The sequence below is a fragment of the Aegilops tauschii genome, chromosome 3 (assembly GCF_002575655.3).
Source record: "Aegilops tauschii subsp. strangulata cultivar AL8/78 chromosome 3, Aet v6.0, whole genome shotgun sequence".
NCBI lineage: Eukaryota > Viridiplantae > Streptophyta > Magnoliopsida > Poales > Poaceae > Aegilops > Aegilops tauschii.
This window is the reverse complement of record NC_053037.3, coordinates 148,540,941-148,558,995: the sequence shown is the minus strand read 5'-3', so window position 1 is coordinate 148,558,995 and position 18,055 is coordinate 148,540,941. Positions and strand designations below refer to the sequence as shown.

Genomic DNA, 18,055 nt, shown 5'->3' with positions numbered 1-18,055 from the left:
TTCAATAAGTAAGAGTGTCAAACCCGACGAGGAGCAGAAGGAAATGATAAGCAGTTTTCAGTAAGGTATTCTCTGCAAGCACTGAAATTATCGGTAACAGATAGTTTTGTGATAAGGTAATTTGTAACGGGTAACAAGTAATGAAAGTAAATAAGGTGCAGCAAGATGGCCCAATCCTTTTTGTAGCAAAGGACAAGCCTGGACAAACTCTTATATGAAGGAAAACGCTCCCGAGGACACATGGGAATTATCGTCAAGCTAGTTTTCATCACGCTTATATGATTCGTGTTCGGTACTTTGATAATTTGATATGTGGGTGGACCGGTGCTTGGGTGCTGTCCTTACTTGCACAATCATCCCACTTATGATTAACTCCTATTGCAAGCATCCGCAACTACAAAAGAAGTATTAAGGTAAACCTAACCATAGCAAGAAACATATGGATCCAAATCAGCCCCTTACGAAGCAATGCATAAACTAGGGTTTAAGCTTCTATCACTCTAGCAACCCATCATCTACTTATTACTTCCCAATGTTTTCCCCTAGGCCCAAGCAATGGTGAAGTGTCATCTAGTCGATGTTCACATGACACCACTAGAGGAGAGACAACATACATCTCATCAAAATATCGAACGAATACCAAATTCACATGACTACTTATAGCAAGACTTCTGCCATGTCCTCAGGAGCAAACGTAACTACTCACGAATCATATTCATGTTCATAATCAGAGGGGTATTAATATGCATAATGGATCTGAACATATGATCTTCCACCAAGTAAACCAACTAGCATCAACTACAAGGAGTAATCAACACTACTAGTAACCCACAGGTACCAATCTGAGGTTTGGATACGAAGATTGGATACAAAAGATGAACTAGGGTTTTAGAGGAGATGGTGCTAGTGAAGATGTTGATGGAGATTGACCCCCTCCCGATGAGAGGATCGTTGGTGATGACGATGGCGATGATTTCCCCCTCCCGCAGGGAAGTTTCCCCGGCAGAATAGCTCTGTCGGAGCCCTAGATTGGTTCCGCCTCGTGGCGGTGGTGTTTCCTCCCGCAAGGTTGCTTATGGTTTTTTCCAGGGTAGAAGACACCATATAGCCAAAGATGGGCACCGGAGGCCTGCCAGGGGGCCCACGAGGCAGGGGGCGCGCCCAGGGGGTAGGGCGCGCCCCCACCCTCGTGGCCAGGGTGTGGGCCCCCTCTGGTATTTTCTTCGCTCAGTATTTTTTATTAATTCCAAAAATGACTTCCGTGGAGTTTCAGGACTTTTGGAGTTGTGCAGAATAGGTCTCTAATATTTGCTCCTTTTCCAGCCTAGAATTCCAGCTGCCGGCATTCTCCCTCTTCATGTAAACCTTGCAAAATAAGAGAGAATAGGCATAAGTATTGTGACATAATGGGTAACAACAGCCCATGATGCAATAAATATCGATATAAAAGCATGATGCAAAATGGACGTATCAGTAGTGTTCACATCAGCAGGCTAGCGTATTACTGTATCTTGGGAAAGCTGGCTACGACATCAAGCTCGTCGGCAGCAACGGCTTCACGCATGCCATGTCATAGGTTAAGTAGTCCATCCCCAACCCCTTTGGTTCAACCACCGTCGATCTCTTTGACAGCCCTGCCGCTGATCTCCTCCGCCACGCGATCAAGGATCTGCAGTCCTTGTACGCCATCGAGCCCATTTGTCATTTCTGAAGGACACGTTCTACGGTGGCGGCTTGGGATCCTCAATTGCCAAGTCAGATCTCATCGACCATGACCACGAGGAGGGCACCCACAATGGTTCTTCCAAGGTGAAACAACCCATCTGTGACATCAAAGAGCGCACCATGGGTCTGTGCTCTTCCAACTGGAAGGATCCCATCCATGACATGTGAGGCAACATCCTATCAGCAAATCTTACCTTTTCTAGCTTGCCAACCCGTACCCTTTGTTGTAGTAGCTTTTGCCATGTGGTGTTTTAACTGTGTCATGTTTAATTATTTCAGTTATGCAAAAATGTAATTTTCAATAGGGCTATGTGATGTTTAAGTATGAATTATCCACTTCAGTTTCACAAATGGCTATATTTGGTTGTTTATAGTGAGTAGATGTCTTGTTTATTTGTGTTTGGTTGTTAGGTTGGTTGCAGTGAGCATTTGTCCAGTTATCAAGTAGATGCCTTGTTTATTTGTATTTGGTTATTAGGTTGGTTGCAGTGAGCATTTGTCCAGTTATCGAGTAGATGCCTTGTTTATCTGTATTTGGTTATTAGGTTGGTTGCAGTGAGCATTTGTCCAGTTATCGAGCAGATGCCTTGTTTATCTGTATTTGGTTGTTAGGTTGGTTGCAGTGAGCATTTGTCCAGTTTTCAAGCAGATGCCTTATTTATCTGTATTTGCTTGTTAGGTTGGTTGCAGTGAGACTCTGTCCAGTTTTCAATGGTTATATTTGGTTGTTATACTGATCATTTATGCCTTGTTTAATTCAGTCATTCCCAATGTGATGTTCATTATGTGCAAGTCGGAAATGTGCCGCTCGATTGCATCAATACCAGTTTGAACGACTATATTTGGTTCCAGTTATGCCTAGTGTAGTTAACACATGCCCTTTCTTTCACTTTTACACATTTATCCAGTGAGATGTTTAAGCATGACCTACGTTCTATTCATTTTCAACAATACCAGTTTGAATTGCAATATTTGATGGTTGTTAAGCCTGTTGTAGGTAACATTCCCTTTCATTTTATATCAGCTTTAACAGCATGCTGAAACCTTCAAGCTATCATTTGGAGATGATGTTGTTTACCTTTGCTATATTTGTTTGATGTTAAGATTGTTGTACTTATAATGCATTTCCACTACTTATGCAGGACAACAACGGGAGTGGCCACCATTTTCCGCCAAGGTTAGTTTCATCCCTCGGCTTGTATTCCCCTCGTCGTTCCATAATGTAGTGCATATAGATCCATGCCTGGACACTTGTTAGCTTCTAATATTGACTTATTACTTGTAGGTACATATGCCCTTGGCAAGGATCCACGCATCGACCCTTTTTGCATATGGGGCAATCAGATATTCATGAACAAGCATCAAGTGAGGAAACTGATATGGATTATTAGCAAAAAGATACGAACGGCGGCAAGCAAATTATTTGTTTACGCTCTATCCAACACAACAGTGAGCTGTAGGATGATAACTACAAACTCTGCAACATTTCTCTTTTTACTGCCCATAATGAGTTGTTAGACAACAATGTCTGAATCTTTTTCGTTCACAGTGGTTCCCGAAGCAGTTTACTCAAGATTACCTCGCAATTACCTCGCAATGTACATGATTGATGGACATGCAATGAAGGTTAAAGTGTTTCAGACTACAATGACCATCGAGAAGTCCTAATGAAGACAGTGAAGGATGGACGGGCAGCCATCACAAGGGGTTGGCCTAGAATCGTGCGCGCATTACGCATGGAGGTGGGCACAATATGGGCATTCCGCTTCACCTTCTCCAGCAACCAGAATGTCTTTCGCCTCTCTCTTTACAGTCTTTAGTACAACTGTGGTTCATCATTTTTTACTTGATGCTTCTGTAGTTCTTCAGTATATGTACCTGTGCATCGAATTATGCATTCGTGGTTGAACCTATATTTGTAATAAATATGGTTCGATATGAAATAAGTGATTGCCTACTTTCAAATTTAAAATATGTGATTTTTAAATGCAGGGATTAAATTAGGGATACACAACACACGGTTTGTGAAAGCAAAACGTCTGCGATAGACGTGGAGATCAGACACGTTTCTCCAATCCACTACGTGTGTGATCAATCTCTACTGCACACACGGTCAGCCAAGAAAAAATGTGTGCGATTAATAACAATCACACATAGTTCCTTCTTATTAAATGTTTGTGAATGTCACCTTATCACACACGCTTGACAATTATGGATTGTTTATGATGTTGTGCGCATCGCAAACGTTTGGTCATTGAAGAACGCGTGCGATAGGTCTTCATCCGACGGGGGTACGACGGATGAATCATGTGGGATGTATTCAAGCTTCGCATACAGTTTTATAGGAACAACTGTACGTGCTCTTACATCGAATCGCATACAGTCGAGGAAAAGTAAATGTGTGTGATTGTCTGCTTATCGTACACGTTCTATAATCGTGAACTGTTTATGATGGGTCGCGCATCGTAAACATAGTACCACAGAATACCGACTGCGATGGCAATGCGAGCACAAATGAATTGCAAGGATGAAGCGTTTTGGATACTCGAGATATCAGAAACAGTTTTATAGGGACAACTATATGCATCAAGGCTCCCTATCCCCGACGGTTTCTAGGTCGTGTGGGAAGGACCCCCTATCGCAGTCACTCACTTGGCGACGGTTCAAAACGCCGTCGCGGAAAGGGGTAAAAAACCGTGTGTATAGCACCTCGCTGTACCAGTGACAATTCCTTCCCATGTTCATATGAGCATATGTCGTCCTCCTATGCGTATGAATGTATATTATTGGTTTCATCGCCATATGTAAGTGTTTCAAGCTTCAGATACCTTCGAGGTTCAACATGGGGGCAAACCATTCACCTTGACCCATTGTTGGACAAAAATCAACGAGTGCCCAAAGTTTAAGGAGCACTATGCGGCCCAGAAGAAAGGTAGGGGCCTCATCGGCCGTCGACCCAAGTGAAAGTGAGAAACGACCGAGGGGGAAGACCAAAATTCCAAGGTGGATGAAAAGCGTGATGCTTTGACGCTCGCCTTGCAAGAAACTTTGAAGGGGTTCATGACCCAAAAGGAGATGTAAATTAAGAAGCGGGAAGAGAGGAAGCGCCGAGAAAGAGGAGGCAATGAAGACCGTCTTTGACATTCAAAAGAAGAAGCTCAAGATCGATGAGACCAATGTCCGGTCAAGAGCCAAGGAGGTGGAGCTCGTGGTAATCACGAAGGAAATGGAGATCATGGCGACTAACTTGAGCAAGATGTCCACAAGAAAAATGGTTTGGTTTGAGAAGACACAAAAGTTAATGCTCGGCGAGTGATTATCTTATGGTTGGCCGAGATGCGATTGTTTTGTATGTTGGCATGAATGCCGACATGAATTCTAGCTTCATTTTGCAATCTACTTGCTATATTTGATGATGAAATATATTTGCTGGAAAAAACCGGCGAGGCATCCCAAATGGGTCGGCTGGTTGGGCGCACTGTCTAGGAAAGCACGGACAAAGGGCTCCGTCCCCTACAACCAATCCAAACGAATAAAAAACGGACAAATTCCATGTGCATTTGCGTCGGCATGGAGTTGCCCTAACGCCTCTAATTTAACAGCGGAGCACTTTCGAGGGTTAAACGCTACTGTTCTTGGGTAAAACAAGGGACAAATCGAGCGGAAAAGATAGTGGGGCAACCACTACTTCTACCACCACCTCCCAGCGGCGGGCCCCACAGCCAGGCAGCCGGGCAGCTCACCTCACCTCGCCACCATTTGAGTTTCTTTAAAGATACACAAAACAAAAGAAAAGCGCAAGAGCAAAGCAAGCATGCGAAATGTTCCACACATACCACTTACCAACCTTCTCTTCAGTCCTCCCTCTTTCCTCGCCCCTCCCCAAAATCTCAAGGAATAAAGCCACTCTTAGTCTTAAGCTTTGTCGGGATTCATCCGTGGGCAGAGCCGGTCCCCTGCTTCTTCCTCGGCCGGTGATATAGTTGGTACTGCTACTATGGCCAATCCGTCTCCTACTGTTCCGCTCGCGCCTTATATTTTAATTTGCCAAAGAGGCAGGCGGAGGAGGAATTCTGGAGATCTCTCAGGTGGGCTCTCATCTTGTTTCTCTGCTCGCCCGCTGCTACAATGCGCCTCTGTTTGGTGCGCCTTTTTGCGTTTCTTATTTTGGATCTCGGGCTGCTCTTGGGCGCTCTTCTCCTCTTTTTGGGTTTCCTGGCCGAATGCTTTTTCTGGTTGCTTAAATTTTCGGAAGAACAGAAAAAATGCTACAATTATTTTGGAGAAGTCTTGATAAACTATCATCTTTCTTTGTAAAATAGAAATCGAGCTAGAAAAGAACTGAAAAACAAAGCAACCTCCTTTCCTCCATAGCGACAGGATGTGAATGTTTCTCCAACCTTGCCTAGCTGCTTGATTACCACTACTCCACTAGTACTCTACTCGGTGCTAGTTTGGTGTAGGTTGCTTCACGTGTTAAACGCCCGCACGCCATGATCCAGCTACACTTTCTCCACTGCTGAAAGCATTGAGGCCCCCGGTGAGGCCGCCGACGCATTTGGTTGTCCCCGCCGGCGGGGTTTTTCAGCCCTACCCCCCTCACTTCCCTGGGCGTCAAATCCACACCTCCCGACGTCGGAAGCACGTCTTCCGCCTCCCTCCGGCGCGAGCACGTCCTCTCCTTCCTGCAGCCTCCCTCGTGAGCAGCGGCGGGCTCAGCCTCATCACGCTCGCCTCTTCTTCTCTCTCGCACCAGTAGCGACGCCTCGGGTGGTCATCTCCATCCTGCGACCTCCACCTCCCTCCGGATCTGCTCCTCTTCCGGCCTTTCCCGAGCAGATCCGGTGGCTTCTTTCCAAGTAATTGGTTCCATCCCTCCAGATTACAATGTATTCAGATCTATTGCTTGTTGAATTTTCTAGAAAGTCAATTGATTCGTTTGTTTATTCATGCCCAGGATTATTGAGCGATTTTATTTGAAAATTAGTGTTGGGTTGAATGAGTGTAGACTATAGTTGTAACAACAGTTTGCAAGTTAAGGCACCAGCAGCAACTCACTAGTTTCTTTGCGAATTAAATTAGCCAGTGAACTACATTCCCCATTTGTTTGATGTTGATGTCTTCCGCGAGCTTTAGCCGAAACATTGATCACCGAGGATGAAGTGAGCATGCCCCTCTTCTGCTCAGTTTACAATTAATGTCTCATGAAGGTTGTACCAATCACTATTACTCCCTCCGTCTCAAAATAAGTGACTCAAGTTTGTACTAGGTTTAATATAAAGTTAGTACAAACTTGAGTCACTTATTTTGGGACGGAGGGAGTATTTGATTAAGTTGAGCAATTGTAGGTTGCTTCTTGATTACAATTCATGACACAGGCGCATAGGTAGTTATTGTTCGATGCCTGCTAAGAATATGAGCTTCGTATCTGTTCACATTTCTGATATAGATTTTCCTATTTTTGTTGCTCAAGTACTTTTTGACTTCTAGACCAAAACTGGTATAGATGATAAATGGAAGATCGAATCTAAAATGTCAGCACTTTGTCATTTTCTTTACAAGGGGCCTAGTAAGCATTTTCCACTGTTATGATATCAACCTAGTTTAAACTAAATGGTGTCTCCGAAACAAATGGAACATATACACTAACGTCATTTTCAGTTTGCAAGACAACAGTATGCTGGCCAAAAATTTCAGCCTGAATCTGCTCCATAGCTCTGTTATGTTGGATATGGCCCAAGACGCTTCTTTCTTAATCTTCTCTGTTTTGGCAAGTTCTTGAAATTTTGCTAGCACTAGATGTCTAGATGCAGCTTGTGCTGGACTTGGTGCAGAATTACGTACAGGAAGATTCTTTTTTTGTTAAAGGCCACATTGTTTTTCAAGCCCTGACATCATTTTCTTGAGCAAACTTCTAATGTTCCATTATAGTATCAATTTATAAACTCATTTAAAAGAGGAAATGCGCTAATTCTTGTTAAATGCCATTACAAAAAATGAGGATGACTTTTCTGTAATTTATGCAAAAGGGTATCTAGTACCTTTTCAGAAGTATCTGGTCAACTTTGGCCATTTAATTGGTCATAATTCAGCTCAGTGATCCATCGACAATCAGTGTTCATTCCTCAGACTATCTCACTGGGATTATGGATTATGGTTATCCAATTCTACAAAAAAACGGTGAAGTTCTCATGTCAGTTGTTCACTTGTTCTGGTGGTGATAGAATTATGACAGGTTGGTATTTGCTTTTGTGAAGCTCCTTTGTCAGTGTGAATCACATATACACACGAGGATTTTGCCGTTTGCATGTTAATCGCTTGTGAAAAACTCATGAGGTGTGAGAGTTCTTCATTGCTTGTTCTGTACTTACAGTTTCTTATCATCTGCTAGGAGTTTTGGTTTTCTTGTACTGGTCAACCTTGCATGATGAAAATAGCATTTGATATATTTTGCTTCTGCTAGTAAACTTGCTCCGAAAATCACAATCTGATAGCTTATCTTGGTCAAAAAAATTTGGGACGATTTAGGGACAAGTTGAATCTCTACTTGCACAGTTCATGGTGCAATAATGAAATTCCACTCTGATGATCAGAAGTAATGAAGAGTTTCCCGTTTAAATTCATGAGAATCTTTATACCAAATGCATCCCAACAGAATCGTTTGTTTGTAAATCACAACGGCGCTTGAAGAAACCATTTTCTTTTGTAATATTACTTTAGTTGTATTGCTCCAGTTTATCCCAAATAGCATCAACTTGTTGCTTGAGTACATGACTAACTAGAATGGTGAGCCTTTTCACTAGTCTTACCATCATCTCTTTATGCAAACCTATTTATGCTTGAAAACAATGTTCCAAAACTGTTGTAGTATGAAACAGTTTACCAAATTATTGTATTCTGAAACTGCCGTTGACTTCCTAATTGTTTCTTGTAATTTGGGAAACGTCGAGCTGTGGTTCCCAACCGATGTGCAGTGGAGAAAAGCCAGGAGTGACCATTGCCTTTCAGCTTGCCTCTTCAGAAGTCTCACCACCCCGGACATGATGATGTTATATTTTAGTTTTTTTGTTCTAAGACATAGGTCCAGGACAACCCCGCAGTTCTTGCATTTGCATCAGCATTTCTGATAGACAATATTGATTCATTCCAATTTGTGTGCACCTTGCAGTTCTAAAATTCAGAACTTGTTGAGCAGTGATGCTCTTATTTATAATGGTTGCTCTTGTTCTGGTACATATACCTGGCTGCAATATTACTAGTGGCACATGAAAATAGTCCAGAAAACAACTTGATTGCAGTGATAGATTGTTACTAGCTGCAATATTTGCAAAATTATTGTTTTCATACTGAATTCGGACTTGTTTGTGTGCCTGGAGCAAACCCCCTGTTGCCTATTGCCAAACAACCAAAGGGAAAGGGGGAGATCATCCCCACGGGAGAAGGGGGTCCCTTGTGCCCGTGAAAATTCCCCACATGGGTTTGCTACCCTGGGTTTTCCTCCCCTTGCAACCAAACAAAGCCTGAGGGAAATTAAATGCGCTAGCTGTCGATCCCTGTATGTGTATGTGTCGGTGCTGCGATCGGTCGCCATCGCGGGAATTTATTCCCCTTGTGCAGCCTCAGAGTAACACCTTGTCCTTGATTCCCTTCCAGCCCAAGATCATGTCTTAATTACCGCAATTTAATTCGGGAATCCGTCATTCTTTATGGGCTTGTACCGTGGACGTAGATGCTCACAGTTGCGTTTAATTAGCTGCAATGTCTGATCTGTGGAGCTGTGCAACATGGGTACCTAACAGTTTTGCTTGTATGTAGGATCAGGACACTGGTAGTCCACTATGGAGGCGCCTTCGTCATCCCCTACTCTGCAAGATCATCTCTCCCGGCCAACTGGCCCCTTGCATCTCAAAGTATGGGAGGTTGTATGCATTGCCTTGGGAGTGTTCATGGCGGTCGTCTTCTTTTTAACTGTCTGGCTCACTATGCGGAGTAGGAAGAGGACCAGACGAGCATCTGGAAATATCCCAGTCACCCAAATCCCTGCCATTTCCAAGGAAATCAAGGAAGTCAGGGTGGAGCAAGTCCCTGCAACTGACTTTGGGGCGCATGACGGAGTCCTGCTAACGATCCAAGACAAGCCTAGTGACCGGGAATCAGACAAGGTCATGGTCCATTTGGGTGTAAGCAAATCGAGACGTGGGGACGAGAGCCACTCAGGGTCATTCCGTTACATGGACAAGGATGCAGGCTTTCAATCAGCTGAAGAAGGAGGGTCGGGAACTTTTCGTCAAGCTTCAATTCATGGAATAACCGCCCCTTCACCTTTGGTTGGCTTGCCAGAGTTCTCCTACCTTGGCTGGGGTCATTGGTTTACTTTGAGGGATTTGGAACTTGCCACTAACCGTTTTTCCAAGGATAACATTATTGGTGAGGGTGGATATGGTGTAGTTTATCGTGGCGAGATCGTTAATGGCACTCCTGTTGCTGTCAAAAAGCTTCTCAATAACCTGTAAGAATTGCCTTATCACAATTAGGCCTGCCTGTTTACACTGCCCATATATGTTCCTCCGTAACAGAACATCCTGCTTTATATTGAATTTATTTTTATCAAATGATGTTATTTGATCTTGTAGAGGGCAAGCTGAGAAGGAATTCAGAGTAGAAGTTGAGGCTATTGGTCATGTTCGCCACAAGAACTTAGTCCGTCTTCTTGGTTACTGTGTGGAGGGTACTCAGAGGTACTTGTACTGTCTTTCACTGTCATATTCCTGTTATATCTCTATTATCATTGGTCACATATCGCATTCACAAGAGAAAAACATATCCTTGGTACATGTATTACCAAGCAAATCATTTTATTCTTGACCTTCAATGCTCTGCAGAACATAAAACTCGTTTAACTGCAATGATTGTATGGAATTCTGTTGCATCATTCCTTACTTCAAGTGACCTTTTCAGGATACTTGTCTATGAATATGTGAACAATGGAAACCTAGAGCAATGGCTTCATGGAGCTATGAGTCACCGGGGCTCCCTTACATGGGAGGCCCGCATAAAGATTCTTCTAGGGACAGCTAAAGCGTGAGTTCTCCCTGAAATGTCCTTTCTTTCTGCTAATGCCGTGTCATTTATTCTTTATCTTGCCAATTGGATAATGCAATCATAAAGGTCCCGAAATTGCATCATATTTCTACCTGGAGCTAATTCTACATTAAATAGTAATTGCTCTATAACATATTGTCATTCACGATGGAAGTGAGGCTTAAGCTGAATGAATTCCTAATACCATGTCTATCTTGTGTAACAATTTAATTCAATATTTTTCTCCTCCGAACTAACCATGTAAATACTTTCATTCAATTCATTGCAGGCTTGCTTACTTGCATGAGGCAATTGAACCGAAAGTCGTGCACCGTGATATCAAATCCAGCAATATTTTGATTGATGATGATTTTGATGCTAAAGTATCAGATTTTGGTTTAGCCAAGCTTCTTGGTGCCGGCAAGAGTCATGTAACTACTCGGGTTATGGGAACCTTTGGGTATGTTGGGCAACTAATGAGCTAGAGTACAGTTACACTATGTTAGTGATAGTTAATAATGTGCTGCATTTACTCATTGCAGCTATGTGGCACCAGAATATGCAAACACTGGACTGTTGAATGAGAAAAGTGACATTTACAGCTTTGGAGTTGTTATTCTAGAGGCAATTACAGGGAGGGATCCTGTTGACTATGGTCGCCCGGCAAATGAGGTATTTGTGAGTTGTCAAAACTGTTTGTTAGATGCATTCTGCTTGTTTTTAATACCATCAAGTGGCAAGATATCATTAGGACGGTAACATTAGGATGCTTCTTATCTCAAGCAGCATTTGTGGCACTAAATTAGTATCACTAGATTTGTTGTGAAATGTACTTTCATAATATACCAATTTGATGTTATATATGCTAGTACTCTTTTGTATAAAGTTGGTCAAAATTTGAAAACTTGACTTAAGACAAAAGGTAGAAGTACACTTGTTCGCGGACGGAGGGAGTACATATTATCATTTACCAGTTTACACCCTTGTTAACTCGATAGTGTTCATCTATGCATAAATAGCATAACTTGGTCATTCAGAGCCTTGACAGTACATCTTTATGCACCATGAGGTTGCGAATTAATCCTCAGCCTTTGTAAATTTCTATTCATGTGCTAGGGGCACACTCGCATGCGTTTTGTGCACGTGTTGCAGTGTGCACGCTTGTCCGTCTATGTTGTGGTCTGAAGAGGGCATAACTTGATCATTTGTAGGATAAAATACTATTGACCACATTGAATTATAAAAATACATTGCTCATAAATATCTTTCATGTGATGCGTAGTGTCTTGCATTGTCTCTCCAGTGAAATCAGGGGGTCATTCCTTGCGATTTTCCAACTAACACATGATTTTGTGTCGTTTGCAGGTAAATCTGGTTGACTGGTTAAAAATGATGGTTGCTAGCAGGCGTTCAGAGGAGGTGGTGGATCCCACCATAGAGACACGGCCTTCGACAAGGGTTCTCAAGCGTGCACTTCTAACAGCTTTGAGGTGCGTGGATCCGGATTCAGAAAAGAGACCGAAGATGGGTCAAGTTGTGCGGATGCTGGAGTCAGATGATCCAATTCCTCGTGTGGTACGTAATGCTTTTTGAAAGATAAAAAATAGCAACTTCATACTTTTTTATGTCATGCATGTATTCTTAATTACTTTTAATTGTTTTTTTCCGATACATTTCATGTGAATGTGTGGTGGGAGGGAACCATTCATTCAATGAACTCACACTTGTTCTCATATATGTTGACCATTGATTGATTATGATACTGAAAGCAGAAAAAATGATGTGAGCAGGACAGAAGATCGAGGCATAACCGCGGGGGGAGCACCGAAATGGACTCCCAACGGGAGAACTCCGACACGGACAAGAGTGACAACCCAGATTCCAAACCGAGCAGGAGCAGAGCATCATCTTCCAAATGAGCACACAAGCACTCACATTTCTCCAACAAGCTAGTAACGATGGAAGCTTTGACTACGAAAGGGCTGATGAAAAACGTGTATTTCGTGTTGTTTCTGGACAGTTGTAACATTTTTATGTATGATTTATTTGTAGAGGCTATTGGTTTTCTACTACCTAACAATTTATTTGTACCTACACCAGTTGTTGACGATGTGCTGCTGAAAGTTGTTAACAGTGCTGTGTACAGTTGTAGGCTCATGAGTACTGGCACAAGAGAGTATCGTGTGTGAATTTAATTGAAAGTTGTCCGTCCTCTTCTCAAATAGGCATTTCATTTCATGAAAAGGCAAAGAGTGAGCAAGCAAGAAGCACATCGTCCATTGCTTTGCTCGCTAGGAGAGGTCGAGAGGCCACCACACCTGCCTGCCTGCCCAACGTACAACAGCACGAGCCCCCGCCAAGGGAGGAAGAAAATGAGATCCCACCACACCACACCAAACCTCACCTCACCACACTCACCTCACCACACATCCAGGAATAAGTATCTAGGGAGAACATGAGCGTTCTCATATCTCAGCGACTCTCGGCCGTCGGATCGTTTTTTGATGCGTTTTTGACCGTCGGATCTCGCTCCTGGAAGACCTTGGCCCTTGGATCAAAAAAAGTTACTGCTACAATGAATAGTAATAAATAGTGTGCACTCCAGCATGCCACCGCCTGTAAAATTGGGTGGCCGCCGAGGGCATTCTCGTCATTTCACACGAGGATGTATAAAACGGGGTGGCTCTTGTGGTGAAACCCTAGCCGTCGCTCGCGCTCGTGCTCGCGCCGCCCACCTCCTCCCGTTCCTCCCACCTCGCCTCTCTCTTCCTCCCGCCCCTCCCGCCGCCACCCTGCCTCCTCTCCTCCCGTGGCCATCGACCACCCGTCGAGATTGCCTCTCCGCCGGCGCTCCTCTCCCCTCGCCATCGCCGCTCTCCGCCGCCGGCTCCTCCCCCCCCCCCCCGGTTCTCCTGGCCCCGTCTGTCTCCGGTGATGGCGACGTGACGGAGATCGTGCTCGTGGTCGGCCGGCGGGCGGTGGCGCGACCATCAGTTGTTGGCGCCAAAGCGCGGGGTCGCAGGGTGTGGGAAGAGGGAGGGGCAGATGCGTGAGGAGGAGGAGACTGTGGTCATGGTGGCGCGACAGAGGTCGTGGCCGGCCGATGCGCCGTAGCAGGTGGTGGCGCGTGAGGAGGAGGGGGCCGTGGTCTTGGGATTAGCTTCTTACTGGTGTAGAGCTCCTCCATGGAAGCATGAACGGGATCTAGCCTGCCCACATCCACGGTGGCTCATGGAAACAACGGCACCATGGAGCAGGTATGGCATTTTTGTCGAATCCTTCCCCCCTCCAGTCCGCACATAGTTGTCTCTTTCCTCGTGAGCTCCTTCTTCCTCCTGCTCCCTCTCTCTCTCCTGTTCCTCCTCCTATGTAATTTTCATTTGTTTGTGTACTTCCCATGGAACTGGAAGTATATTGTTCATTAACAAGAATTGTGATTGTAAGCATCTAATAGAAGATGTTGTTAGCATGAACAAGATTTGTATTGTACCTATTGACAAATAGCATGATCTGCCCGGTTTTAATTTACAAAGAGTAACATTCATAAAGTGACTGCCATTTGCTAATTTTCTGAAAGGTGGTTGCACACTATGGCGGCAGTCTCCCGAGAGAGAGCATGGAGATGGTGTGAGGTTAGATAATGATTCAAAGTTTTACACACTATAAATGCTATTTTTGGTAATTATTTAGGTATAGCTTCTTAATTTCTTCTTTGGGTTTAGGACTACTTCTGGATGCTTAATTGATGCTTGTTATTAGACTGTAGATACATTTGTGGGATGGGAAGTGAATGCTTCTCACACTTGGTCGGGCTGGGGTTCCATTTGGGTTCACTTTGCTTCTCTTTTGTATTGATTGCTGAATTAGCAAGGTATAATAGCAATTCTTCTACATCCAAATGATTGGGATGGATAGTGTTTCCTACACGGTATTTTGTTTGTCATGTATGCCATCACTAAGTATTGTAGTTAAGTTGTAGTTAAGCTGGCTGTAGTAATCTTACAGTTTATATGGATGGTGTGCAAGTTAAAGGTCTGCAAAATACTGTGCTAAACTCTTATTTGTAGGTCAGGTTAAAAAATCCCATGCTAGTTTGCTTAGTTTAGATTCATAAGGGACAATACAATGTTGTTCAAGTCAATGTTGTTATGGAAAAACATTTAAGAGAAACTTAGGTAGTTAGAGGAACTTTTTATGCCCTTGAATAGGGCTCTACGTGGCATGTGAAAATCAGAGTTCAGAGCTCAGGCTCTACCTGGCATGTGAAAATCAGAGCTCAGGCTCTATAGGATTGGCGAGGAGGTGCAGAGGTTGGGTACGGGAGAAGGACTCGGGAGGAGGTGCAGATGTTGGGTACAGCCCGAGTCTACCTTCTTGGATCCAGGCTGAGTTGCTCATGGGCGTTGTAAACAGTGCGGCAACAAGAACTAGATGGATGGATGGATGGGGGAGATAGAAGATAATTCCGACAAAGATCATTGTGAAGCTAGCTGGCCTGGAGTCTGGAGATGACCTCTGATTGCTTGCTTGGTCTTTTATCTCTACCACATCGTCGCAACCTAATTTTTAGACCTTTACAATGTGTTCTTTTAGTAGGAGGTGTGGCGTGTTAGAATTTCAGCCATTTTCAAAAATTACGGTTCAAATCTGACCATAATCAATTTTTTTGGCATAATGTACTTTTCGCTCTAGACCGAGATGGCCGAAATTCAAAACACGGGTACCACCCAGACCCTTCTACATCATGAACCCATGTTTAGATGAAAAAATCGCGATCTCTTCCCCTTGCAGCCCCCCTCCTCCCTCTGGCCTTAACCCAACACCTATGTGCGCGCACTGGGACTGCGGCCCTTCTCCATGCCGTGAGCTTCGGGGAGGTCAGCGCTGCCACATGGTCGTCATCGCGGGCAGATCCTCCTCTTGCGCCCATGCCATGGCTCGGGTTCTACTGGCAGTCAAGATAGATAAGAGCTGACCACTCGTAATAGGATTTTTGTCTCTGGATACCACTAGAATTCTCACACACTCAGCATGATGATAAAACTAAAAATGAACCATAAGGTTGCTTCTCTACCATTCTCTACCTTAATTATGTTTTATAAAGCTCAACACCTCTGTGTGTCAAGTCTGACATGTTAGATTTATAATTACAGAGTATCTTTTGAATTGCTCAAAGAGATTGAATATCAAACAAGTTGATGCAGAAGAAGAGATAAAGTCGGTCCACCTTTGCATCCACAATGTAATACTGAGCTACATGGGAATTATGGTGGCGCTGCTATGGAATTGTGCTTAATGCAAAAAGCTGCCATTGTTTGTTCCAATTATGTCTAGACCAGGCTAAAAATGTCAATTCAGGTGAATGAAGTGCAGTGTATCGGTATTATTGTCCATCAAAGTTCCATTTTTATTCACTAGATAAATACGAGCTTAAACATCATGAGTGTCGCTTAACAGGTAAGTCTACATTTTTTGCAAGTCTATCTAATCATATTGAAGCTATTACCCTGACCTTATTTTTTTGGATTTGTGTCAGAATTATTTATTATTCCTGTTTCATGGATTTGCTCCTTATTTTGTAATGCATTTTGTATATTTGAAATAAGACAATTTATTGTTTAGTTAGGAGTACTTTATTTGTAGAATGAGGAGAGAAAATGGTGTTTATGAATGGCTGCCGGTTATTTTTACTAGCAACAACACATAGGCCATACGTGTACATGTGTCCTTACTGTATGGGAATGACGAGAAAACCAACGATTATGAATGATTGTTAGTCATTTGAATAGCACAAACAAAATACGGGTCATGCTTGTACGTGTTACCATTCTACATGTAATGCAAATGCAATGTCCTGAGTTTGAACAACAACAGAGTTGATGGGTTATAATTCTTGAAAGTTTAAATCATCTCTGCTGCTCCAACCAAGTGTTTAAGTGCAATTTATTTTATTTCAAGCCAAATTCCCTCTATTATTATGTTGAACTTTTTAGGGAAGGCGACCAAGGAGCTCGTGGCAGCCGTGTCATGCCTGCTCGGCGCTCCCTCGACTCGCCGCCAATGTCACTGGCGGTGCCGCGGCAGTGCATGATTGTTTTGGGTCCAGTGAATGGGCGCTGAGGATGTTTGATTGCCATGCGAAGGCGAAAGTGATAGAGCTTGGTATATGTGTGATGTTTTTTCTCTCCCGTAGCAACGCACGGGCATGTTTTGCTAGTGTGAGGCCTAACTAAATAATTATTAGTGTAATTATCCTTTGTCCTGAACAATGCCTAATAGCTGCATATTATTTTCAGTTTCAATACTACATTATGAGGGCAAGATCATCCAATGGGGCCAACCACCAACACCATGCTCCTCCAAAGGTAAGCCCACTTCGTGATGCCTACCTGGCTACCTATTATTTTTTATGCTCCATGCCATACGTGAGCTGCCACCTTCCCACGTGTTCGGGCTAATCAAGTAACCTCCAGAATGAATAGTGATATCTTTAGACATAGGCCATTGGCTATATTTGTCAGTAGTATCATTCTACTAGCTTGTGTAGCCACTAATGTGGTTCTTCGTTGCTTAATTGCAGGCATTTGATTAAGTCAAAGGCAACATGAAGGTATGACAACGATCAAGTTCCTTAAGTTGATTGGTTTCCTTTTCTGCATTCCTTTTTCTATGGTCTCATTTGGCATTCCTCCTCATGGCTATTATGTTGTACCTTTTGGGTTGTCAGATGCTTCACCCCGGCAACATGGTTAGATTCCTTGCTTTCTCCATGTGAATTTTTCCAAAAAACTTCTCTATTTAAGGAACCATTTTTTCTTATCGGTGTAGAAAGAGAAGGGTCAAAGTGATCTTTTCCCAAGGTAATCACCACTGTTTATTTTAGGCTTATGTGCCTGATTGTTTTTAGGATCTCTGTGTCAAGAAGGGGATATATCAAAGTAGTGTCTCATGTTCTAATTATAAATGAAGAGAAGAGAAAGTTGAGAACTTCGTAATTGCATAGTAATCATGGCTAGATCGTAGAGTTTAGAGATGTACAAATGGTTGATTAAAAATATATATTTATATTTGCAGCAACACAATGGTTCATGCCAGGTAAATATTTTTGTAGAATATAAGTCAGGTTTAGAACTTTTGACCACGATAGCTGAAAAAACAAAGTAAATACATCATATATATATTCAGTATAATGTATATTTAAATATTCATGGCGCTGCGTAAGCATAATTCAGTTCCCTGGGAGCACTAG

The 18,055-nt window shown here is 43.2% G+C and overlaps 1 protein-coding gene across 2 annotated transcripts; it reads left to right on the top strand.

Moving 5' to 3' along the window:
* The first annotated feature begins 6,057 nt into the window (after positions 1-6,057).
* On the top strand, positions 6,058-13,001 carry LOC109738657 (probable receptor-like protein kinase At5g18500). Of its 2 annotated transcripts, XM_073510198.1 has the most exons (9): positions 6,103-6,584; positions 7,841-7,960; positions 9,541-10,234; positions 10,359-10,463; positions 10,684-10,806; positions 11,096-11,266; positions 11,349-11,478; positions 12,172-12,381; positions 12,597-13,001. In XM_073510198.1, exons 3-9 carry the CDS (start codon positions 9,564-9,566, stop codon positions 12,723-12,725), a joined length of 1,539 nt encoding a protein of 512 aa, XP_073366299.1. In that variant the 5' UTR covers positions 6,103-6,584; positions 7,841-7,960; positions 9,541-9,563; the 3' UTR covers positions 12,726-13,001. The 2 variants fall into 2 exon arrangements, with proteins under 2 accessions (XP_020153341.1, XP_073366299.1); XM_020297752.4 differs by lacking the exon at positions 7,841-7,960 and having other exon boundaries at positions 6,058-6,584.
* Positions 13,002-18,055: the final 5,054 nt, after the last annotated feature.